Source organism: Rhineura floridana, chromosome 3 (assembly GCF_030035675.1).
Source record: "Rhineura floridana isolate rRhiFlo1 chromosome 3, rRhiFlo1.hap2, whole genome shotgun sequence".
Classification (NCBI taxonomy): Eukaryota; Metazoa; Chordata; class Lepidosauria; order Squamata; family Rhineuridae; genus Rhineura; species Rhineura floridana.
In genome coordinates, this window is record NC_084482.1 from 60,929,511 (window position 1) to 60,955,116 (window position 25,606).

A 25,606-nucleotide genomic window follows, 5' to 3' on the forward strand; every position below is an offset into this window, starting at 1 on the left:
TTTAATGAGTAATCCTGAAGATTTGTCTCTCTCTGGCCACTATGCGGCACACTCCCCATAAGTATTCAAGTCAGTGCAGTAAAATGCAGTTTTCCTTCTCCCTCTCTACACCCCTGTTGTTATAAAATAGTACTGGTGGATGGTTCCTTTAGATACAAATGCACATATGATCTCTCTCTTCAGCAATTATACCAGCTTCTCACTTTGTAACACTTCGTAGAGTTTGGAAAATTCAAGATACCCATCAGAAATAATAGTGCACTAGAGTGGTGGTGCATGTGGATTATCTCTGATCCATGGACTCATAGTATTTCCAGGACAAAACTGCTTTAATGGCTGGCACGCTGGAGGCAAGCAAGGACAGACCAGGTGGAGGACTCTGGGAACAGTTCAGACTGACAACCCAGGGTCAGAGTTAGTGGAATTGTATGAGCCCATTGTGTCAACTGACCACTGTTGAATTGGCAGCTGCAGTACCACCCTCTGATAAGCTGCAGTGGCGGCATTGAAGTGTAACAAAAAGTGGGCCAGCAGCTACCTTTTCGAGCAAGCCAGCTTGTGGGGACAGAAAATGAGGTCCTATGCACGACTCTTGCATCTTACACCTATCCTTTGGAAAAATCTGAAGCTGGTATGTCTCCTCCTTATTTCCAGTAAAGTACCATGCCTCTCATCCTTAAGGGAGACTGAGGAACCTGCCTGTGACTCCATTAAGCTGATCCCAGCGAGGGAGCAGGAAGGTCACTTACACATCACCAAAAAAGAAAAAACTAAATAATAAAAAGAGGACAAAAGGGGACACATATTTGAATAAAATTTGCATATGCTAATTTAGACACATAGGTGCAAATTTAAAAATAGCTGCCATAAATTTAAAAATAAGTGCAATACATCTCACCGTAATGAGGAAGGCCTGTGGCTAGGTGACCTGTGTGCTTGTTTGCACAGTGTGCTGTCCAGGTAGTAAAGGTTGATGGGCATCTTCAAGGCCCCTACTCTCTCTTCTTAGGGTTTTTTCTCTTTAAACTAGATTTTGGGCAGGACAGCCCTTCAAGCAGTGGCCTTTAAAGTAGGACACACGGGCATCCTGTGAGGTAGATGACTCTGTCCTCCGTTAACAGAGAGGAAAAGGCCAGAGCTACATACAGTTAACATGTTGTTTTATTTACTTCATGTCTCTTTCCAATTAACTTCACCTCCTGCATTTTCTACTGTATGAAGCAGGATTCTCCACCCTCTTCTCATTCCCCTGCTTCCTGATAGAAAGGCTATAAACCAACTGCAAAGGGGAAACAATTGAAAGTTTCCCACTTGGTTTGGGTATCCCACAAAGTCTCAGCAATTAAAATGGTCAGCACTATCTGCTAAAGCCAGCAGGGTCTGTTGCCATTTTTTTTTTCGTGCAGAGTGCCATCCGTTGCTTTCCTTGCTGGCTGTATACATCAGAAGTGAAATGAGATTTGTGTCATTCTGTGTATCCACAGGATCTCAGGGTGAACAGCCTGGAACAGCTGTGCATTAACTTTGCCAATGAACATCTCCAGCACTTCTTCAGTCGGATTGTCATCACCCAAGAGAAGGTAACATAGAATGCTAGGCATGTGTAGGTGCCCAGCGTGTCCATGAGCATAAGAGGGGGAAAATGACATTGTGTGGAGGCAGCTTGGTGCTGTTGCTCTTTAGCTGTGAAAAGACAGGTTGATAAGGATATGTTTGCAAGTTTAAAGTATGAATCCTGCTTTTATGATTCAGTGCTGCTGGTTGTGGCCAATTGTATGTATGGATCTTCTCTTTGTATTGTGATTGTGAGCATTCAGAATAAAGACACAAACACTTGATGTATAGCTGTAAATGATCAAAGCCAGCAGCACTGAATCATGAAAACAGGGTAAGGCTTCTCCTTATCAACCTGTCTTTTCACAGCTTCCCACCTTGCATATAAATGTTTGTCTGAAGTGTATACTTTTGTTTCTGCTGCTGTTCTTCATTCTTGCACCCCCATATGTTGTTGGACTACATCTCCCACCATCCTTGGCCATTGGCTAAGTTGACTGGGGTTGATGGGAGTTGTAGTCTGACAACATCTGGGGACCCAAGGTTAAGAATAGTGTTTTTTTGAGGTGAGGAACCAAGCGCCAACCACCGATTAATAAATAGTGTACAGACAAAAGTTTTTGATTTTGTGGCTGTGGGTTTTGTTTGAATTATCTCTGACTGCTAGGAAGAGTATACACAAGAAGATCTCATCTGGTGTTCTGTGTCCAAGCTCTCTAGAGAGTCCTGCCTGGATTTGTTAGCTGCAAATCCCTATGGAATCTTGCGCATCCTGGACGATCAGACTTCACTATCGCAGGTCAGGAATTCATTAGATTTCCCTTTCAAACTTGCTTATGGAGTACGGAGCATTTTTGTGAATGAAAGCTTACAGGAGAAAAATGGGTGCTCTCACAAAGCATGTCCATGAGTGCCTCTTTCTCAAGCTGCGCACACACCGTACATTTAAAGCACATGTCTTCCCCAAAAGAATCTTGGCAACTGTAGTTTGTTAAGAGTTCTGGGAATTGTAGCTCTGTGAAGGGTAAACTATAGTTACCAGAATTCTTTGGGGGAATTAATGTGCTTTAAGTGTATGGTGTGTATGCATCCAGAGTGTGTTGCTTTTCTCACGTTGGATTTTGTTAAAGTATTGTGAGAACAGATTAGCACTAGATATGCACACATACTGTAGAAGAGCAGTGATCATCTTTGCTGCATGAATGTGGATGGCATATAGGTGCATGCAAAGGAAGTACAGCAAACACACATCCTTAAACAGCAGTGCACATGCCCAGTGCCTTGAGTGGGTTGTAGCTCCCTGACTGGTCCATGCCAAGTTTGCACATTATGAGTACATAATACATGCATAAGCCTTATTGATACAAATACGTATTTGCAAGCATGCATGCCAATGTGGGAGCAACATTCTTGTTTTTGCCAAATTTAATAAACTCTGACATAAGAATCTGAAAAGCCAACTGTTCTTTTTATTTTATTTATTATTTGATTTATGTCCCACCCTTCCTCCCAGCAGAAGCCCAGGGCAGAAAAATAAGGGCTAGAAACTTTTATTCTGGCACAAACCTGATTAATTTAAATAGAGCTTGTGTTGGCACAGTTGTCTAGGCATCTGGCCTATTTTGAAGGTTTTTTCCACTTCTCTGAGATGACCATCAGTCAAAAGAGTAAGCGTTGACAGACATTATAAAATATAGCTGCTATAGCCATTCTTTAATGTATAATGACACTCAGGAGCTTTCTGTTCAGCAGTTGTTCATTTGTTGCAAGGGGTTCAGAATTTTTCCCTCCAGGTAAAGGGTGTATTCTGAAGACACAGATTTCCACGCACACCATGCCCAACCAGTGTCAGCTCCAGGTTTTGGAGGGGCCTTGGGTAAGACACACTCCATGGGTCCTCCTCCCTCCAGTGAGTCTACTCTGCACTGCAGCAGGTCTAGGGGGCTCCTTTCAGTGGGCCTGCTGCTGGGGTGTGGGCCCTCAGCAGATGCCTGGCCATGTGGACCCTTGACACCAACCCTGCTGGGTGAGTTACGCACTCCCTTTCTCCAGCATTAGCATGCACACCTCCGTTTTTCTTGAAAAATAATAAAGAAGTAGCAAACAGAGTTAGATTTCCCTTCCTGGACCCAGAGCAAGAGCTACCTTTGCTTTGGAACAATCCAGTACTTAGTACTGGATGAGGACTAATACAGGTAAGTATCTGTTTGTATAAGTTCATACTTGTCTCATATAGAAAGGGCATAACAGGCAATTGGATTCATCTGTGGATCTGGCTTCCTGTGGACATCTGATTGGCCACGGTGAAAGCAAGATGCTTGGACTAGATGGGCCTTTGGCATGATCCAGCAGGCGCTTCTTAGGTTGTTAACCTTAAAAAATACTTCCATGTGCTACTAAGCGGGCGTGGTTGCTCAGTGTTATTTTTGTGTACATGAGAGTTTTATCTCCTATCCAGGCCACAGACCACACCTTCCTACAGAAGTGCCATTACCATCATGCCAACAGTCCTTGGTATGTCAAACCGAAGCTGCATTTGCCTGTTTTCACAATCCAACACTATGCAGGACCAGTTACCTACCAGGTACAGAGGCATGTTCTCCTCAAACAATCCATGTCTTTCATACTTAACTTGTGCCTATATGCCTCGATCTAGCTCATTTGGGACAAAGACCAGTTTTGCCCATCAACAGCAAATGAGAAATGTTAACTTTCTGCCACTTGATCCGGAGACATATTTAGGATAGGGATACTGCTCTAGGGTGGAGAATCTGGATTGCAGCATGCTAATCAGCATACTAATAATCATATTATTCAGTATCAGCATACTAATAATCAGTATAAACATACTAATAATCTGGGGAAAGAGTCCTAGCTATGTTAGTTGCTTTGTTCTGGCTTGGTCACACAACTGAAGTGTGTAAAGAGCCCCCAGTACTGCAAACCCAAATTAAATTGTGGTTAGTTTGTTTTTTAAAAGTACCTTCTAAATTTGCATACTGCTCTTTCAACTTGTGTTCTTCCAACTTGTAACCTAGAATGTACACTGTGATCATGGTTTTGAATGGTTACCTAGAAAAATTAAGGGCTAGAAACTTTTTTTTAAAATGAGAATTAAAATTAGTACTTCATTGTGATTGGGCAAAATTGTTTACTAGACTGGATGATGCTCCTTCACCCTCCCATGAAACTGTCCTGTTATGTAATTTGCAAAAGCAAATGAAGAATTGGGGCTGGAGATCATCCTTAGAAAAGGCTGGAAATCAGGATTGCAGTAGGTCAGGGTTACAAGTAACACAAAGCTATACTGACAGGAGATTCAGAGTGCACTCCTAAACATGTCTCCACAGAAGTAAGTCCCATTGATGGACTTTAGACGAGCTTACTCCTAGGTAAGCAGGTATTGGATTGTAGCCTCAGAAGCTCAGTTATCCAAGTTTTTAAAAACCAGTGAGAGTGATGTGGAATTTGGTTTTTCAGGTCCATAAATTTCTGAATAAAAATCATGATCAGTTACACCCAGAAGTCCTGGACATTTTTTCCCACAGCCACCTCAAGGTACGGTAAATAGTTTGAGTTAATTATTATGCTTCCAGTATGTGTAATGCAGACTCTTCCCGTGATTGCACAGTCTAGAGACGCAGAGCTCCGCCTGACATTAATATTTTATGCTGTGATAGATATCGAGTCACTTAAATGTATGCTAGCTCCATGGTCAATAGAAAAATAGAAAAATTACTCCAGATGTATATTCTTTCACATGGCACATGTCCCTTTTTTTTTTATAGTGGAGTTGATTTATTTTTAGGCTGATTTTATAATGAGTATAAATATCTTCTATATAGGCAGCACTGGCTGATCAAACTTTCATATATAAGGGATACCATGTAATTGTGGAACTTTATGTAAAGGACATCTAAGAAGCCATAATTACATTTTATTTTTTGGACTTTTGGATTGTCTGAGGAGTTTGAAAATTGCCTTTTGCTTTCCACTACATTCCAGTTCTTCGGTGGGTAGAGCATGAAGATTCTTCTGCCTGCTAACTTTTCAAATAAATGTTCCAAGTTTATTTTGAAGCTTAGTGGGCTTTGATTTCTTTTGCCCACCTTATCCAAAGCTGGTGTCCAGCCTTTTCCAGAGAGTGAAGGAACAGCAGACCAACCAGAGGGAGTCAGGAAGTGGAACTAGAGTTCAAGGGCTGAAACATCAAGTGTCTACATTAGTGTCTGGATTCCAGCAATCCTTGCAAGATCTCACAGCTAAACTAGACAGGTGAGGGAACTCATTGGTGCCTACCATTTTGTGTTGCTACCTCACACAGCACAGAGCACGAGATCAAGAGACGAGTATGTGAAAGAATGGAATGAGGAGCTGGTCACCATCTGAAGATGGAGATTCAATTTATTACCTTCAGCAAGTCTTTTGGAACCACATCTCATGCTACTCTGAAAAGAGATGGATGCCCTTGCAAGAGGCATGTTTGTAAACTGACCCTTATGCAGTATCCCAAGGACCCTTAAAATGACTTGAGGATCATAATCTTGGTGCGACTACTGCACATGTGGTGTGACATCCTTGGAGTCCTCGAGGGGGAATCTTTACCCTTCCCCTAAACCTGGCATCCCAAGTGGTCAGTTCCCCATTGGAAGTAACCCAACTAAAAATAGCCCAATGAATGAATCACTAACTGCCGTCACCTGCTGCATTAACAGAGCAGTAGGACTGCAAAATACTTGGGGAATGGGTGGAGAGAGAGAGAGAGAGAGAAAGAGAGATCAGTCTCAGTTATCAAGTCACCACTTTACCAGATCCCAACCTCTTCCTATTCATTCCTTTAATAGGGCTTACATAACCCTGTGCAGTGGCTGAGAAGATTAGCAATAACATGAGGCTGAGATACTCTGATACCATATCAGGACACACCAGATTACTTTGACCAAAAATTAGCCTTATTAATCAGAATACAAGGAATATAAATTACAGTCATTTAAAAAAACAGAGGAAATGTTGGTTCTAATGCCTAAGACTTCCCCTTGCTAGTATAGTAGGAAGGAAGGTCATCTACATTGCAGAGGATCCATTTAAGAAGCAGGAATCAAACGTCACTTGCATTTTTCCTGCGTTTTAACTATGATGGCCACATTCACACCATACATTTATTCCACTATTCTACTTCAAACAGTCCTGGTTTCCCCTCAACTCCTATTCTCCTCACAGAGCCACAATTGCCAGAGTGGTTTAACAGTCAGTCCCTCTTCCCTGAGAACTCTTGTCAATTGTAGCTCTGTGAGGGGAATAGAGGTCTCCTAACAACTCTCAGCACCCTTCACAAGCTACACTTCCCGGGATTCTTTGGGGGAAGTGTAATAATAGTGGAATAAATGTATGATGTGAATGTGATCTATGTTTCTTGTTATTTTGTCCTTCATCATCTTTATATCATATCTGAATACAGAGTGGTCAAATTTAAAAAAAAATTTTTTTTTTACTTTATCTCCTACAGGAGCCACATTTTTTTTGTACGGTGCATCAAACCTAATTCCAAAAAGGTAAGACTTTGTCTTTGCAGGACTGGACTGCACCTGAGGCTGTCTTGAGATACTACAAGACAATGCCCCTGTTAAGTTATGCAAATCGATAAAAAGTCATTATTTTCCAACTCATACACAAGCTCAAGACATACACATACCCTAACTCATTATTCATTTTTTAAAGAACTGGACATTTGTGACAAAAAGCAGAGTGGTGGATGGTTCAGAGTATGGTGAAGGGTAGGAGGGTAAACAGGCAGTTGTACAATCACCAGAAGGTCAGTTCTTGAACACTGTAACCTTTTTGTAGTCCCCTCCCCAAATGCATTCCCATGATTATGAGAGCTAGAAACTTGCTGTAAAACCCACCACAACAAAGGACATCTGAGATTTTCATCCAGTTCCTGTGATCGAAACCAGCATCAACTTATGTATATTTGGAAGCCAGATGAAAAACTGTTTCACTCATTGGAGGTTTTGTACTATTCTTCCCTCTCAAATATTTAAAAATCCAGCCACCCAGCAAACAATAATCACATGGAGGGCTGGTGTCTTACTCTACATAGTCTCATGATGGCCTGACACAAGCCACCTGGGATCACAGAGGCAACTTGTGTGGGAGGCTAGCAAGGCACTTTTTGTATCTGGTCCTTTTCCCATTCTTTCTTTGGTTCATTGAGCCCATTCCCTTTAAACTTTAGGTGCCAAACATCTTTGATATTGAATATGTGGCGCCTCAGCTAAGGCATTCTGGGATTTTGGAGGTCATATGCATCAGGAAGGAAGGCTATCCTATCCGCATCCCGTTCCACGATTTCCTAATCAGGTAAGGCTTCTCTCTCCAATTTAAACACAACATCGTAAAAGAAATGCACACCAATAAAACAATAACAATTTAAGATGCTATAACAATTGTAAATTAAACATGCTAAACCAAACAGAGTAATAAAACAATAACCATTACAGCCAGGTTTTAAATATTTTAAAATACTTATTTGAAAAGACTGCAGGGCCAGAATTAGTTGTTGTTTTGTGGGGGGAGGGTGGATCTCATTTGAAATTGCAGGGGTCACACTCAAAAGCCACAGCAGCTGATCTTATTCCCTGCATTCAGGCATTCTCAGCAATATCTCTTCATCTGACCTCAGGGAAGCGGTGTGTGTGTCTCTTACTTGGAGGATATTATGGGTTAGACATTCAAATCTTTTGGCCTTAAATTCACACCCGTTAGCCATTCTCTGTAGAGGTTCTCAGCCAGGATCAGATACTCTGATACTGCAGCCCTAGGCTTGCCTACTCAAGTGTGCATGCCATTGGGTTCAATGGGATGTACTTCTAAGGAAATGTGTAGGATTGCAGCTTAAATTCCTTTATATGTTAGGCATAGCTGCCTAAGCAATACTGAGAAGAAGCCCAGCTGCCTAGAGTAAGAGCTGATTTTTAGATTACACAAAATGGTTTGTCAGTATTTTGGACTGCATTGTTTCACCCTTCAGGTGGAGTATAATCAGTACTTTTTTGGTAAAAAATGAGGTACTGGTACTCACATCTTCATTAAAATGCTGTGGGTGCCAGCACAAAATGGCTGCTATGGGCAGCACAGAAAGAGGTGCTGGTACTTTGTGCCGTGAGTACTGTTACAATAAAAGTCCTGGGTATTATTGCATGCACCCTCAATCTCTGAGCAGTGAGAGACGTTCAGGGTTTCCAGTGCTTACCCAGCTTTGGTTTCCTTGGAATGAAGGTCAGTGGAGACTGTGGTGTCTTTAGGATATGTGGTTTAATTTACACATATATACAACCTGAGCATAAGATGGAATGGTTCTCAGCATTAACACTCCAACAGATCTTGCTTCTCCATGAGGCTTCTAGGGGAGGCTTCCCAAAGCCATAGCTTTTGATTCAGGACAGAGAATGAGGCAAGCCTCTGTGAATCTTTTCAGCTCCCACCTTCAGATGAGACTAACACAAAATGTACCTCCTCTCCCCAGGTGAGGGGAGAGGTCTACCCTTGTTACTATGGTAACATATCTTCTCTTGGCCAAGTCTTTAGACAGTAGATTGGGTACTTGACAGACCCATTAACCTAACAAAGAAACGCTTGACCAACACAGTAGGTTTCTCTGATACAACTCCATCTATACAGATTCAAAATCACAGGCTGGAAGGAGACCCAAAGACATCACCTGCACCAATCCCCCAATCCTGTGACAATACAATATTTTTGAAGGCTCTCTAGGTTAGAAGCTCACTCCACATAGCACATCAAAGGGCAATTTAGTAAAGCTGTGTGCCAGAGGGTGTTTACATGGGGAAGCACTATTTTTAAAAAAGAAGTTATTACACTTGCAGTCTTATGGTGCACAGTTCAGAATTCTCTACCATCTTATTCTGCATAATGTTTTGGTCATTTCTTGCCCTAAGAAGCTTCTCTGTGCTGCTTTGGCAGATGTGTTTAAGACTAAGAGTTTTATGGGGGAGGCAGGAGCAGCTGTCCTTCCCTGGTCATCAGCCTCCTTGAACATTATGTTGCCACTCTTTGTGGATGTGTGCATTTCACACCTGGAAAGAGCAGCAGAACTGCTTATGTCCAATCTACTGTGTGAAGTCAAGGAATAGGTTGGGCTTCTCACTCATGAGCAGATCTTCTGGCTAAGGGTATTACTGTCTGCCCCTTAAAATAAAGCCATTTCCAGCCAACAGATCTGTTATTATCCATAATTCAGCTCAAGAGGCTATGGTATGTTCAGATATCTGCAGAATGTCAATGCTCATTTTGGCCTAGACCATTTCCAGCTATTTTGTGGGTATGATTCACAATTACAGGATGCACAATTAAAGTGGATTTGTTCCTCTTATGTAACAAATCTGCTTCCACCCACCTAAAAAACCTTGGAACTTTGTGGCAAGAAAAGTGATAGGAAAATGCCCTGTTAAGTCACAGCAATGTTGGGTAATGTCCTATAAGCACCATGTCAATAAATCAGAATGAAAGCTCAGTAAACAGGTTGCCTATAAGAGTCCCTTGACCCTGTGGAGTGATGGGATTTGTTTCCGTTCTCTGTACTTCACAGTACTGAAGGAGTTCTAGAAGTTGGTTCTGTCTCCTTTGTGTTTATCAGGTATGGAGCCCTGGCTGGCCGAGGGCAGAGCTGCTTGCAGGAGAGAGATGGCTGTGCTGCCGTGCTTTCACAGGTAGTGGGAGACCTCTCGGAGCTCTATCAGATTGGCATCACCAAGGTGATATGTCTTAGTGCTTGTCTACACTGCAACTTATCAGAGGACTAACATGCATGGTGTTGGTTTCATGTGGGTTGTACTGGAGTGTTGCTGCTTTAACCACTGCCAAAATTAGGAGTGAACTCTGAGCTACCACATAATGTAAGGCATTTTTCTAGGTTCTGTGGGCATGATTATCTTAATTTCCATACTGTTCCCAGATACAGTGCCACCAGCCTCCTAGAATCAAATTACAATGCATAACTGTGAATCCCCGTTGTATAGAAAAAGGTACCAGAACTGGACAAGTATGCTGTGTTTTTGTGCAATTGTTCAAAGCAGAACAGCAAAAATAAGAACAGAACACACATGCACGCATAGCCTGGGACAGATTCAATGAAAGGAGGTATATTAATGCTTTCAATAAATAAATGCACACAATCCAGATGGAAAATTGACTCTTTTTAAGGTCCACAATACCGGATAGTTCAGCAAAGGTAGCAGTGCAAAGGAAAAGGCTGCTCATGCCCACATAGAATCCCTGTGATGGCAAAATACAGGATTGACTTAAGGATTTCTGTTCTCACCATTTTTTGTATCATATTAAATTTCAGCAGGAATATGTGCCAGTCTACAAAACAATTCAACATGAACACCAATTCATAATAAATAAATAAATGAGATTTTGAAAGCATTATTCCCAGTTACAACGTTACCACAAACATCACAAATGTGTCATTGATATCTCTTTCTTTAAACTCTAGCAGGGCAACCAGGTTAGAGTTTTGTGCAGCACCTTAAGGCAAGGTTGGCAAACCCCCAGGCTTGGAGACCAAATTTGACCCTCTAGGCCTCTCTATAGAGTCTTTGCACCCCGAGTGTTTTTTGCCTGCCTAGAATGCATCCTTAGACTCTGATAATGCCTCTTGCTTGTCTGAATGGAGGATAGAGAGGGGTGTGTGAGTGTGTGTAGAAACTAGCTTACTATACTATACACGGGTAAACATTTGCTTGCACGCGTTTGCCTCTGGCCCTGCTCACTCCTCTGGCATGTGACCCTTGGGTGGTTGCCCAGAAGGTAACGTTGCCCTCAGGTTGTAAAAGGTAACACTTTGTTGGACGCATGATGTGTTGTTGTCAGTTAACATGTGCACGCACACACTTATGTGCAAAGAGAAGGGACAGGGGAACGTTACGAGGTCAGAAAGCCCAGCAATGCAACAGCTAGGTGTGTCCGCAAATGTAAATGCCACGATCCAGTCAAAAGAGTAAAAGATTTTGTCACAGCAGTTACAACTACTTCTTTGAATTGGACCAGTTGGCTGGAGTCCATTTACGTTCGAACTAGACATGATAAAGGAGGTGAATGAACAGCTGTCCATTCACTTTAATCTTTTGCAAGTAGCAGTGGTCTGTGAAGGGGGATCTGGATCTCTCATTCCCCCTCCCCTCCAGCTGCCATTTCGCTGCCTCACCTCCATCATCACATCTGATTTGGCCTTCTGGCGGCTGGGAAAGTTTTTTTATTGTCTAGCGGCTGTTGGATTGACTGGTTGCATAAAGTGTATTTTTACAAGGTTTCCTTGTTTTTGTCTTACCTTTTATTGCTGTTACATTGGATCTTTTGGTTGCTATCGGGAAAGATAAGAGATTTTGGTATAAATAGAATAAATACATTGACAGTCTCAACATCTGTCTATGCTGGACTGAAGAGAAATTAAATATGAAATAAATGGCCACTAGAGGTGTTTCTTTGGACAGATTTTGGCAAATTTGGCATTGAAAACCTGGGGGTAGCTAATACTAGGCCACACACTTGTAAATCACATTGTGCCTATTGCCTTTTCCAGGTGTTCTTGAAGGAAAAAGCAAGGCAGATGCTGGAGAGGAGATGGAACCAAAAGCTGAGCTGGGCCATTGTTACCCTGCAGTGCAATCTCCGAGGCCTCGTCAACCGTCGGCGGTTCCAGGTCTTCAAGCAGAAGGTTGTGGTCATCCAGGCTCATTTCCGGGGTTACCTGGCAAGGTAGGTTACTGTGCTGTTGTAAGGCCTGATGGTCAACAGAAATGAATTGCTCTTAACTTTAAAGGAAAGGTCAAGCTCCATTCAGTCCTAGTGCAAGCAGGTGGACTCTACTGGTGCCACTGGGAGTGCCTATCCTGGTTTCAGTGGAGTTTTTTTCACATTCCCACAGTTGTCATTTGCTTTCTGAGTTCCCTTTTTCTTTGCAACCTTCAGGAAACGCTACCGAAGATTGAAGAAGACCCTGATGCAGTTTGGAGTGGCCATGCTGGTCTCTAGGCCACTGACTCATGGAGGGAGGCAGTACAAGGTAATAGGGTTATTAACAATTGACAACTCCATTGGGAGGATACTTTTTATACAGGATTTCATAGAAGGAATTGTTTGTGACATGGGGCTTCTCAGCACATATGTTTTACACCAGGGTCTCAGCAATAAAGATCAAGGCAAGTAGCAGTTAATCTTTGCAACAATGAATGATGTTGGGATGGTAGTTCTACAGAGTTGTCCTGATGGTAGGAGGGTCCAACAGAAGATATAGGAAACAGAAGCATGGCTTTCCCACGTACTGATTCAAGCACATCAGGGCATTCTGTTATTAAAGCAGGATTGGCGGGAGACAGAAGCAACTCATGTTATGCTACACCAGTGGCTGTTACCATCATATGCATAGTGTAGAATGAGGTGGAAGATTTGGGGTGGAAAATTCTGGACTACACCGCTTCAGAGTCATACTTCTTGAAACTCCATGCATGTAGAAGGTAGTGTGTCAGAGTGGAAAGTTTAATGCTGTGGAATGCTCTCCCCAGCAGTGTCTGCCTCGCACCTTCATTGACATATTTTCAATTGTTAGGGTCTTTAAAAAAATAAATGTAAATGTACTGCCTTCAAGTCGATTCCAACTTATGGCGACCCTGTGAATAGGGTTTTCATGAGGCTGAGAGGCAGTGACTGGCCCAAGGTCACCCAGTAAGCTTCATGGCTGTGTGGGGATTCAAACCCTGGTCTCCCAGGTCGTAGTCCAACTGTGATGTGCTGTACTAGATGCTGTATTTCTTCTGTTTTTTGTAGTCTATGGCATTACTATTTATATTCGAAATGGAAATACAATAGAAGTAATAAAAACACAATTAAAAATCAGTATGAATATTTAACGTGGATATGCCGTGGACCACCTGAATGAAGCTTTGTGGGCCATGGACCACAGTTTGGTTTCGCTAAAACAGGAGCAACCTGAGAACAGGATGCGGGACTAGATGGAACATTGGCCTGATCCAGCAGGCTCTTCATGTGTTCATATACCTGAAAGATATTCTTACCCCTTATATACCTAGTCGATCATCGTGCTGTACAGGCGAGGGCCTCCTGCAGATACCATCTTATCAGGTGGTCCCTTCCGTACGACATAGGAAGAGGACCTTCAGTGTAGTGGCACCTACCCTTTAGAATTCCCCCCCATCTCTGTTATCTTTTTGGTGCCTACTGAAGACCTTCTTTCAACAAGCCTTTTAAGTAGGAGGAGCTGATAGCAAGCTCTGGGATCCGCCTCCTGCTTGGGAGCCGCCGGCCAGGCTGAATGCCAGCTCCGTTGGGAGCTGTGTGCATGAGCAGGCCAGAAAGCGCCAGCTCTGGCCAACAGGCTTCCTGGGGTGTAAGCACTCCCCATAGGCCTGAATGGGGTTTTAATTTATTTTTTTTTACTCTGCCGGCCTTTGGGGAACACCCTTTTGGGGGGCCTTTTGCTGGGCCTCCATCTGCTGGGCTGGTCATCCTCAACAGACTCCTGGCAATGCTAAGATCATTATGGAATTATCTAGTTGACGAGGTGTGCCTGGCGCCAACACTGTTATGCTTTCGGCGCCAGGTCAAGACTTTCCTCTTCTCCCAGGCATTTTAGCATGTGTTTTTAAATTGCTTTTTAAAAATGTGTTTTTATATTTGTATATTTGTTGTTAATGTTTTTAATTGTTGTGAACCGCCCAGAGAGCTTCTGCTATGGGGCGGTATATAAATTCAATCAATCAATCAATCAATCAATGCCAGGTAATGATTTGCCTTCTTCCTAGACTGAGATTATGTTGTTTTGCTATTAATTTGATGCCAAAGCTTCTTGCGGCTATCATGGAGGTTGTTTCATTCTATTTTTATGATATAGTGTATTTATATTTATGTTTTTCAATGTGTTGTTAAGTTACTTGGAGACCTTCAGGTAATAAGCAACTAGTAAGTCTTAATAATAATAATAAAGTGCACACCGCAGTTTCCAAGAAATGAGAGATTTCCAGGGGTTCCAGAGCTTACCCAGGGTTTGGTTTACTTGGAATGAAGATCAGTGGAGAAGAGTGGGGTCTTTGGGGTATATGGTTCTATTACACATATATACAACCTGAGCATGAAATGGAGTGGCTCACAGCATTAACACTCCAGCAGATTTTGCTTCCCCATTAGGATTCTTGGGGAGTTTTCGCAAAGCTATGGCTTTGGATTCAGCAAAGAGGGTGAGGCAAGCTTTTCTGTATCTTTCTATCTCCCAGCCCCACATCACACTAAAACACAAAATCTACTTCTTGCTGTAACCAGATGAGGGGGAGGGCTACCCTTGTTTCTATGGCAAAAAATCTTGTCTTGGCCAAGCTTTTTGACATGTAGATTGGGTCCTTGACAGATCCATTAACCTAACAACTTAATTTGATCAGTACAGCAGATTTCTTCCAGTGCAGATCCCGTCTTCCAGATACAGGATTACAGACTTGGAGGAGACCCACAGACATCATCCATCCCAGCCTCCCAATCTAATAATAATAACAACAACAATAACAACTTCGATGTTCTAGATTACTACTTGGAGTATGTAATTTTAATTGAGGAAGCATTCAAAACTAAGTCTCCTATTTATGGGGAGAAATGAAAAACTATCCCACGTGGCATTTTCAGGGGGAATTGATCAATGGGGTAGGAGCTAAGGTTACCTCCTCCCTTGTAATGCCCCTGCATTACCAAAAACATGCCAAGATACAAGTCCAGTTTGACCCTGTATAACTCATGTCCACTTACCAGATGATGAGGAGGTCTTAATCTTTGTGTGATGTTGGTCCAGAATAATGTGTATTCATCACCTGCAACGGCTGTGAACATGTCTGCAGTTACTAGTCATTTAGAGCATTTGAGAGACCTCTGTAATGCACTTCTGAGCTTTCTCACCTGCTCTGACAACTTTATTTACATCTCTGAAATAAATATTAGAATTATTATCATTAGGATATTAGTGGTGATGCTGTGCTAGAAATTTTCAGTGTTTTCAGCAGCAGTCATGGGGAAATATACTTTGGAAGAAAAACAAGGCTAGCGCTCATTGTTGGTGTTTGCTTTATCAAGCGTATCCTGACTAAAAAGAAATCCCCTTTGCGCCTTTGTGTTGTGGAGCACTTCTGTTGAAAGCTTAGTTTTGGATATCATGAATGGGGAACTTTTTGTAGCCTAGGAGCCACATTCAGCCATGGGCAACATTCTGGGGTCTACATCCCAGAGGTGGGTGGGGTTGTAGGCAAAAGGGAGTGGAGCCACAGATGTGACCATCATCTTTGTGCAGTCAGCTGCATTCCGTCCAGAGATTTCTACACAGACAGACACCTTTATCCAGGAAAGCAAGAGGCAGTACCACACTCCAGCCAGGCAAAAAGAAGCTCAAGGAGGTCACAGACCAGAGGCCAGTGAGGGCCATAACCTGGGGAGAGGGCATGGATTGGGAGAATCTTGAGGACTTGATAGAAAGGTCTGGAGGGACCACCTACACCCCCTGAGCCTGATGTTCCCCACCCCTGATGGATGCTAAATGTAAGCACAGGCTGCCTTGATCTCCAGCAAATTGGAAGATCCCTTGCTTGTTCAAAGGTGACCTGATGAATTTGTGGGAAGGTTCAAGGTCAACACAAGACACTCCATGCCACATCATTCCACCTTTTCCCTGGAATTGCTTCCTGTTGTCCCAGATGTGCAACAAAGTATGAATGAAGAGCATGTTGGTGTCTCATCCATCTCTACTGACTAGATTGCTTTTTTACTTTCCCTGAGAAAAGAACCCTCAGAGAGCATATCAAAGCCAAAAGCTATGGCAAGGATTGCCTCTGAAAGTACCAGGAAAGTGGCTCCTAAGAGGATCTGTCATATACATGCACTTCAAGGTTTCCTAGTCTGCTCTGCTGGTTTGCCTAAGCTGGGCGTGTGCTGTGCACCTGTTCTTCCCAGTTTGGATAGCTCCCAGCTCTTCTCTCCCAGGAACCACCTCAGATCCGTGCTTTTGCTTCAGTGTCCCTGCCCTCTATATTTACTTTCTGAATACACTCTAGCCCTTAGAAAAGAAATGACTACAATAAAAGGTCTCAAAGTTCACTGTTAGAATTGCAGAACCTCCCTCTTCTCTTGTCATTCTGCCCTGGGAGGACTTTAGCACTCTTCAGTCTTGGTCTTCCCCCCCCCCCGCCCCAAGCTCCTTCTAGCTGTTCACTGACAACAACCACACAGCGGAGCTGAGGGAGGAGGAAGAGAGAGAGAGACGGGCAGACAAGTGAGTATCATTGCATAGGGCTTGGCAAATGGTTTTGTTTACCGATGGGAACGAAAGAGCTGGATAGGGGATTATGACCCCACAGCTCTATATGTCCTTCTGGGGAGAAATAAACATTCAGCTGTGAATGGGTACTTTCCAGAGTTGGTTTTAAATTTTTAAATGATAGAATCAGAGAATTGTAGAGTTGGAAGGGGTCTATAAGGCCATTGAGTCCAACCTCCTGATCAAAGCAGGAATCCCAATTAAAGCATACCCAACAGATGGCTGTCCAGCTGACTCTTGAACGCCTCCAGTGTTGTAGAGGCAAAAGGGAGCGTAGCCATAGATGTTACCATCTCCGGTACCTGGAAGGACAGAGGAGTGGTGATTAAATTTTACAAACACAGTTTACTTGTGTTGGGAGCAATCGTATAGCAAATTCATAATGTTAAATACTGATGTAGCTTAGAGTTAAATAATTGGGATTTCACAGTGAACAGAGAATTCCATTACTCTCCTTCACCCCATGCTGTTAAAACTTCCTGAAGCATCTGGTTCTAGCCACTGTTGGAGACAAGATACTGGATTCGATGGACCACGAAGGTTAAGACCCCAGCCCTAAACACACTTACAAGGAAGCCTGTTTAACCCAGTGGGATAGACTTCTGAGTTGATTTCACAAGATTATGCACTACGTTGACTATCAAAGGGAGGCATCATTTCTATTGTAATAGCAAGACAGTTTTTGAGCTTGGCACAAATTTTGTTTGAAGAAATATTCTAGATGAGATAATGGTAAAAATCAGCCCTAGAAACAAGGACATGAGGCAGATTAAAGGCTAGTCGCACAAGGTCTCTTCAGTCAACACAACAATCTTCAAGGAGCATGCACAGGCAAGAACAGGATTGTGGTGGTACATACCCTCAATGTACAAACATTCAATAGGTCACCTGAGCAGATCGTACACGTGTACAAACTGTGTGTACAGCCAGCCAATTGCATGGACCTACTGAACTTTCTAGAGTGAGGCTGGCACCTACCCTTGCAGTTCTGCTCTCCCATCATTGTAAGTTCCTTGTACACAGTTATATAATCTGAAGAGTGTTTAGTTCCATGGAGGAGATAAATTTCTAGGAGTAAAGTTTTCACTTGATCAGCTTACCCCCATTTTATGGATACTGGGCCCGCCTGAAAATAAAGCATAATTCATGGTTAGGTGGATAATTGTGGGGTGTGTTGAAGGCGCAAAAAAGTTACCTCCTGATATTACAACATCAACAATGATAATGTGGAGGGTTTGGAGTGCTGATTATAATTAAGAGTTTAACAGGGCTATAGGAAAGGTTCAGAAAACAAACCATAGAGGAGGGAAGAGAAAGTAGTAAAGAGCTCAATCTGCAGTTGCACCTTAAAGAAAGGTGGAGATGGGAGCTGATCTACTCTATAGCAGGGGTGTCCCGCATGGGGCCCTCCAGATGTTGTGGACTCTTCCATCATCTCTGACTGTTGGCCATGCTAGCTGGGACTGATGGGAGCAGAAATCCAAAAACATCTGGATGGCTGCACATTGACTACTCCTGCTCTACAGAATGGAAGTTTACCTAATTTGTCTTGACAAGAGAGTTATGGTAAGCTTCTCATAATAAGAGCATACGAGCCTGCTGGATCAGCCCAATGGCTCATCTAGTCCAGCATCCTGCTCTCATAGTGGCCAATTGGATGCTGATGGGAAGCCCAAAAGAAAGACCTGAGTGCAACTGTGCTCTCCCCACATGTGATTCCCAGGAACTGGTATTCAGAGGCGCACTGCCTCTGTCAGTGGAGACAGAACATAGCCATCATGACTAGTAGTAGCCATTGATAGCCTTAACCTCCATGAAGTTGTCTAATCCTCTTTTAAAGGCATGCAAGATGGTGGGCATCACTACTTATTGTGGGAGTGAATTCCATACTTTAACTATGTGCTACGTGAAGAAGTACATGTTTTTGTTTGTCCTGAATCTTCCCACAATCAGCTTCCTTGGGTGACCCCTAATTTCTAATGAAAGAGGGAGAAACACTTCTCTCTATCCATTTTCTCCACACCATAATTTTATACACCTCTATAACTTGCCCCCACTTTACTTGCCTTTTCTCTAAACTAAAATGCCGCAAGTGCTGCAACTTTTCCTCACAGGGGAGTTGCTCCATACCCTTGACCATTTTGGTTGTCCTTTTCTGAACCTTTTCCAGCTCTACCATATCCTTTTTGAGGTAAGGTGACCGGAAATGTACAGCCTTCCAAGCGTAATTGCACCATATATTTTTGACAGTTTTATTTTCAGTTCCTTTCCTAATGACCCTTAACATGAAATTTGCCTTTTTCACAACTGCTTCACACTGAATCAGCATATTTATTGAACCAGGGCCGGTGCCAAAGGGCAGCCAGGTCGGGCCCTGGCTGAGGGCCCCTGAGGCCTAGAGGGGCCCCTGAAGGGCCCTTCCTTAGTGTGGGGATAGCTCTCCCTTTCCGCAATCCTTGGCAGGGTCGACTCCTGACCCTGCTGCAGATCGCAGAGACGGAACTCCCAGTCCCCCCACAGACCGTATGGGCCCATGGTGCCTGCTCACTCCACCTGCCTCTCCTCCCTTTCTGTGAATGCCTTGAATGCTGTGTGCGCATCTGCCATCAACCAAGATGGCAGCAGAGGCTTCTCTAAAGGGTTGATTCCCCTACCACCGTCTTGATTGATGGCAGGCATGTGCGCACATGCACCAAAGATGGTGGCAGGGGTATCAGCCCCTTAGAGAAGCCTCCTCTGCCATCTTGGTTGATGGCTTGACCTGCGCTTCCAGTGTGCAGGGCATTCACAGAAAGAGAGAAGAAGTATGCAGAGCAGTCCCGCACGGTCTGTAGGGGGGCTGGGAGCAGGGGCCCCAGGGTAGGCTGGCACCCAAGGGCTATCAGTCACGCCTGGCGCCGGCCCTGCATTGAGCTATCCACTATCATTTCAAAGTCTTATTCCTGGTCATTCACTATCAGTGAACATCACCCATGAGCATATATATAAAAATTAAGTTGCATGTATCACTTTACATTTGTATACATTGAAATGTATTTGCCATTTTACTGCCCATTCACTCAGTTTGGAGAGATCCTTTTGAAGCTCTTCACAATCTCTTTTTGTTTTAACCACCTTGAATAATTTGCTATCATCAGCAAATGACTACCTAACTGCTCACGCCTAACTCTAAATCATTTATGAACAAGTTAAAAAGTACAGGTCCTTGGGTAATGCTGAGATTTCTTTTGGACAACAGGTAGTCCATCAGTGAACACACCTTGCATGCCTGCATGATTTTTCTTGTATCCTGATTACAGAGACAGAGAAACGAGTCACTGGTCAAAGGTGCTGAGGAGAACAGGAGGTGCTTGGAAATGGTACGTCAATAAAATACAGGGTGTCATCTGGCAAAGCCTGATAACATTTATAAAACCAAAGAATGTTTCAAAGTTTCATGTATAACAGTAGCAAAAATTCAGAAAGCTCACACAACCCTGGACTGTCTCTTTAGCAAATCTTGGGGGATCATGCGTATATGGTGATGGTGTTAATTAGGCTGAGCTTGTTCTCCACCAGGGATGGGGGAGAATATTTGCTAAATCAGATTTATTACCAGATTTTGACATAATCTGACAAATCTACATTGTTTTCGGACTGGCGTTTTCTTGCAGCGGGTCGCAGCTGTCATCAGCATGGTTTTTTTTTAAAAAAAATTGCTCTGAATTTTATGTTGTCTTTGTAATCAGCTTTCTTCTAAGCTGATGCATTTTCGTTAGCAATTATGTTGTTTATTTATTTTTGCTGGAGAAAACCCTGAGAATTGGCAATTGTGCAAACAATCAGGAACAAAAAAATGGTGGTACTGAAGGCCAGACTTTCTGAATTCAAACAGATGGGAACCAGCTGCTGAACCCCATCCCTACTCTCCACTGGCCAAAAGATACAGATTGCATCCTTGCGTCTCATTCAGTCCCCTTAGGTAGCTTTGAGAAGCAGCCGGCCACACTGTTGAAATCAGCTTATGATTTCAGAATTTCCCTGAAAGCTACACTATATGTTTCTGAAGGAAAATGTTTGCCACAAACATAAGAACCAGCGTTCGGGACCAGTCTCAGTAGCCTATTATTTCAGCAAAGATTCATTTAGACCGATATAATGTACAAAAGAAAGTAATCCATTCCCTGTTCCTTCATCCCAGTGCAAGCAGTCTAAGGGTATGTACTAGCATAGATTTATGGGGAGGTTGCACATAAGATAAGAATGAGCCTTTTTCCAACAGTGACCATTCAAATTCCTCTGGCAGCTGGCAAGGGGAGCATGAATCCTAGCAAGACGGAGGTGCTTGTGGGTTGGTGGTTCCCGAGTTCGGATAATTGGTCAGTTGACTGCTTTGGATGGGGTCATACTCTCTCTGAAAGAGCAGGTCCGTAGCCTGGGGGTGCTCCTGGATCCATATTTGTTGCTAGAGGCCCAGGTGACCTCAGTGGCTAGGAGTGCCTTTTACCAGCTTTGGCTGGTGAGACAGCTGTGGCCGTTTCTGGACCGGGATAGCCTGACCACTGTTGTCCATGCACTGATAACCTCCAGGCTGGATTACTGTAATGCGCTCTATGTGGGGCTGCCCTTGAGGTTGGTCCGGAAGCTGCAGCTGGTGCAAAATGAGGCGGTGAGACTGCTCACTGGTGCAGGGTATCGCCAACATGTCACCCCGCTGCTGAAAGAATTGCACTGGCTGCCCATTTGCTACCAGGCCAAGTTCAAGGTTCTAGTTTTGGCATACAAAGCCCTATACAGCTCAGGACCAGGTTACCTGAAAGACTGTCTTACCCCTTATATACCCAGTCGATCACTGCGCTCTGCAGGTGAGGGCCTCCTGCAGATACCATCTTATCAGGAGGTTCGTTCTGCACAACATAGGAAATGGACCTTTAGTGTGGCAGCACCTACCCTGTGGCCCTCCCTCCCTTTGAATATTAGGCAGGCGCCATCTCTGCTATATTTTCGGCACCTTTTGAAGACTTTTCTTTTTCAACAAGCCTTTTAAGTTGAGAGCTATCCCAGTCTGTCTCTGTGTCAGATTTCCTTAATATGTTTTTAATAATGTTTTTAACCTTTTAAAAAAGTTTTTAAAATGTTTTTAACGCTGTTTTGTCCTAAGGTATTTTGTTTTTATGGTGTTTTTAGTGCCTTGTTTGCTGCCCTGGGCTCCTGCTGGGAGGAAGGGCGGGATACAAATCAAATCAGATAAATAAATAATAAGGTGAGAACCATCTTCTGTTAATTTTCCACAGGATCTGGTATTTAGAACCATGCTTCCTCTGTACATGAAGATTTCATCACACCCATAGAGGCTTACAATAAAAAGAAATAACAGTAAAACCCCAAAACATATAATAAAACCTGGATTGGGAGGGGCAGAAATGGACACCAAAGAAAAAGAAATGCAGTCAGACTGTGCAATGCGCTGAGGTAAGCGCCAAGGTTAACTGCGCATTGGATGTTCATGTGTAGCTGCTTCATGTCATGTGCATTGTAGGTAGGTGCAATTGATGATGCAATGAGATGGCTAGGGCCAAACTAGATAATATGTTCCCTCACTATCTGTGCCTTTAAGTGCAGGAGTTTTTTTTGGTGGGGGTGTTAAACACAAATGGCTGTTGTCTCTCTCCCCCCCCCCCAGACAGGAATCCTTGCATGGGGGATGGGAGGGTTAACTCTTTGCCACCTCCCACTGTGTTCAGTTTTGAAGAAGCCAATTATCTCTCCTTTGAGGTTAGGCTGGTGTCAGGTGAAGACATTTTTATTCCATCGGGCCTTTTGAATTGTCATCAGTAGCCTGTGTTTTTCACCTTCTAACATAGGTTTTTAAAATTTTCACCCTCTAACGCATGTTTTTAAAATTTGTATTGATTGTCTTGATGTATTGTTGTATTGTGATCCACCCTGAGGTTATTTACAATGAAGGGCAGGATATAAATCCCAATAAATAAATAAATTTGGATCCCTTGCCCCTCCTTCTGGCAATTTTCATGGGGAAAACTTCACTTCAGTGGGAGCTTTCTTTCCCCTATGCAAATTGACGTTATGGCGACCCCAGTCCAGATTGAGACCATAGTGGCAGTGTGTGGGAGGGTCTGAATTGGTCCCCTGTGCTGGGAGTGGTGCCATCAGTGCAAGACCTTGGGGCCGAACAGTCCAGGGCTCTTTTCTCCAGAATGAGCAGGAAGGCCCCCAAGTACAGTAGGGCTGGCTTATCACATTTCAAAGTGAAGTAATACAATTGCATCTAAAGAGCCCCCTTCCCAAACCATTAAGTCCAAGGTCTAAAATTACCTCGCTGCACCACTGCACAATGTGTGCTTTTTTAAAAAAAAACCATGCACTTTGGGGCACAGATATGGAGCTAATGCATCATAATGTATCGGTGTCTGTGCTGTGTCAGAGATAGTGCTGGCAATAGATGGTCCTGTGCCGCATTGATTTTTTTAGAATGGGTGCATGCAGTCATAAAATGGATCATCCAGTAACAATAGTGATACATTGATGCTACAGTGGATTAGTGTTTAAGGTGTAGGACTCTTGGCGCTTTTTACAAACTAACATGATTTATCGTCTGGAATACTGGCACATCTGTGGGTGCAGATATAGCAAGCGCAGTGCAATAAAGGAGAAATAAGTCCTTTGATGTTCATGCATGCCCAGGTTCTGGCAAGACTGGAGAAGCTCTGAGCATCAGGGTGGATACAAATGCAAAGTACTGATGTTTTACTGTTACTTAAATAGGGCCCTCCATATAGCATAGTGAAGCAGCCTTCTCCAGGTTGCAATGGAAAGTGGAGAGGGCAGATGGATGAAGGGAGGGATTGCAATCTGAATGCTGCAACAAAACCTCTGAAAGTATTGACGGGGGGGGGGGCGGTATTTGGGATCCACTTCAGGTGGCAAAAATGTGTTAAGCTGACATTGTCACATGACTTTCACCAAGCATCTTTCCACCACAGGATGACTGATTTGTGCAAGAAATGCTGGATTGTTTTTCATTTGTTAAGGGGATTCCCTCCAGGTAGCACTTTTGTTAGGGCAATTATCATATTTTCTCAGTACTAAAGCCAGGGGAAGTGTGATTCTTCCCCTGGATACCACTGCCACGGTTACTGCGATTACCATAGGGATGTCACGGGTACCTATTACATACTGCCTGTGGCATGAGATGCAGCTTCTACCACCATGCCTATGCAAGTAAGTTTAAAGTATTAACATTTTAATGTTTTAACCTTGATACACTACTCTAGATGTTTAAAAATATGTGCCCAGTGTTAGCAAAACTACTTTCTTCCTCTAATTTTGTGGACTCCTGTCCTCTCCCACTTTTATTTACCTTTCCTTTCCTTGAGAAGAAAACCTATCCCCTCCCTAAATCGGTTTTCTTGGTGGACACGGTTGCCTTTAAACTGGGATTTGAGACTGTTGCACAGAGGCTAAAATGCAGCTGAAGTGTGCAGGATGCTGGACTAGATGGGCCACTGGCCTGATCCAGCAGGCTCTTCTTATGTTCTTATGTTCTTATGTTCTCACTTAGAAGAGCATAAGAAGAGCCCTGCTGGAATAGACCACAGGCCTATCTAGACTTGAACCCTGTTTGCCACAGTGGGCAATTAGATGCCTCTGAGAAACTCGCAAGCAGGACATGTTGTCCCCTTGTAACTGGTTTTCAGAGGCATGCTGCTTCTGATCCTTCTTATCATGACTAGTAGCCGTTGATAAGGTTTAAGGCTAAGATCAAGTATATACAGCAGTTCTGCATTAGTCTTCACCAAGAGTGGTTCTACTTGCAGGCTCTTGAGGGTCTTTTGTTCCCTTCTCCTAAGTATGTCATGTTGTGTTGCTGTTGCCATGAGGCGATCAAACAGCTGCCATGTTTCACCCCCAGACTTGCTGCATTGGACTGATGCATTAGTCATTCTTCCAAGCAATCTTTATATAGTTATGTTAGTACATAGTAAAAGAGATCCACAATGAAAGAGAGAGTGTAGCGTTTATTTTGCAGTTTTATGATGTTTAGCAGTATACATTAACGTTATAAATGTACACTGATCTTATGCTGCCTTGTTTTATTTATTCACTGCATTTATGTTCCACCTTTTCTCCAAGGAGCTCAAGGTAGTGTACATGGTTCCCTCTCTCTTCATTTAGTCCTCACAACAGCCCTGTGAGGTAGGTTAGGCTGAGAGACTGTGACCGGCCCAAGGTCACCCAGTGAGTTTCATGGCTGAGTGGGGATTTGAACCCAGGTCTCCCAGATCCTAGTCCAACATTCTAACCACTTCACCGCACTGTATACTGGCACATTATGCCTTGTATCCTGATTTGACCTCTGAACAGCTTTGTAATGCCTCTGGTATTCTATGGAATTCCAAGGAATAGGAATATGGTCTAGGAATTGTTGAAAGTGCATATAGGACCAGGACCAGCAGTGTAATAAAAGGGTTAATGGTAATTATTTGTTCAATATAAGCTATTGCCATTTAGGGTGGGGGATGTGGATATGCTGGAGATTTCTGGGGTGGGGGTCTTTGCAAAAATCTCTGCCATAATGGAGCGATTTATATCCCCAATGGCTTAGATGCCTTTCTTTATCTATATAAACCAGAACAGGCACTTAATGCACCCTCTGATAATTCAAAT

At 43.3% G+C, this 25,606-nt stretch overlaps 1 protein-coding gene across 5 annotated transcripts in view; it reads left to right on the forward strand.

Moving 5' to 3' along the window:
* The window catches only part of MYO15B (myosin XVB), a 97,842-nt gene that overhangs the window by 2,733 nt on the left and 69,503 nt on the right, over positions 1-25,606 (forward strand). For 2 of the 5 annotated variants that reach the window (XR_009761311.1, XM_061616170.1), the window contains exons 4-14: positions 1,485-1,580; positions 2,267-2,353; positions 4,013-4,138; positions 5,035-5,112; positions 5,675-5,829; positions 7,061-7,106; positions 7,790-7,914; positions 10,211-10,328; positions 12,158-12,333; positions 12,547-12,640; positions 20,239-20,298. Coding sequence is in view for 4 of the 5 variants with exons in the window: in XM_061616170.1 (XP_061472154.1) it covers positions 1,485-1,580; positions 2,267-2,353; positions 4,013-4,138; positions 5,035-5,112; positions 5,675-5,829; positions 7,061-7,106; positions 7,790-7,914; positions 10,211-10,328; positions 12,158-12,333; positions 12,547-12,640; positions 20,239-20,298 (1,161 nt within the window). In the remaining variant the exon portion in view is untranslated. Of the gene's footprint in view, positions 1-1,484; positions 1,581-2,266; positions 2,354-4,012; positions 4,139-5,034; positions 5,113-5,674; positions 5,830-7,060; positions 7,107-7,789; positions 7,915-10,210; positions 10,329-12,157; positions 12,334-12,546; positions 12,641-16,878; positions 16,895-20,238; positions 20,299-25,606 lie in introns of those variants that run through there. The other 3 variants (XM_061616171.1, XM_061616172.1, XM_061616173.1) reach the window with 3 other exon arrangements.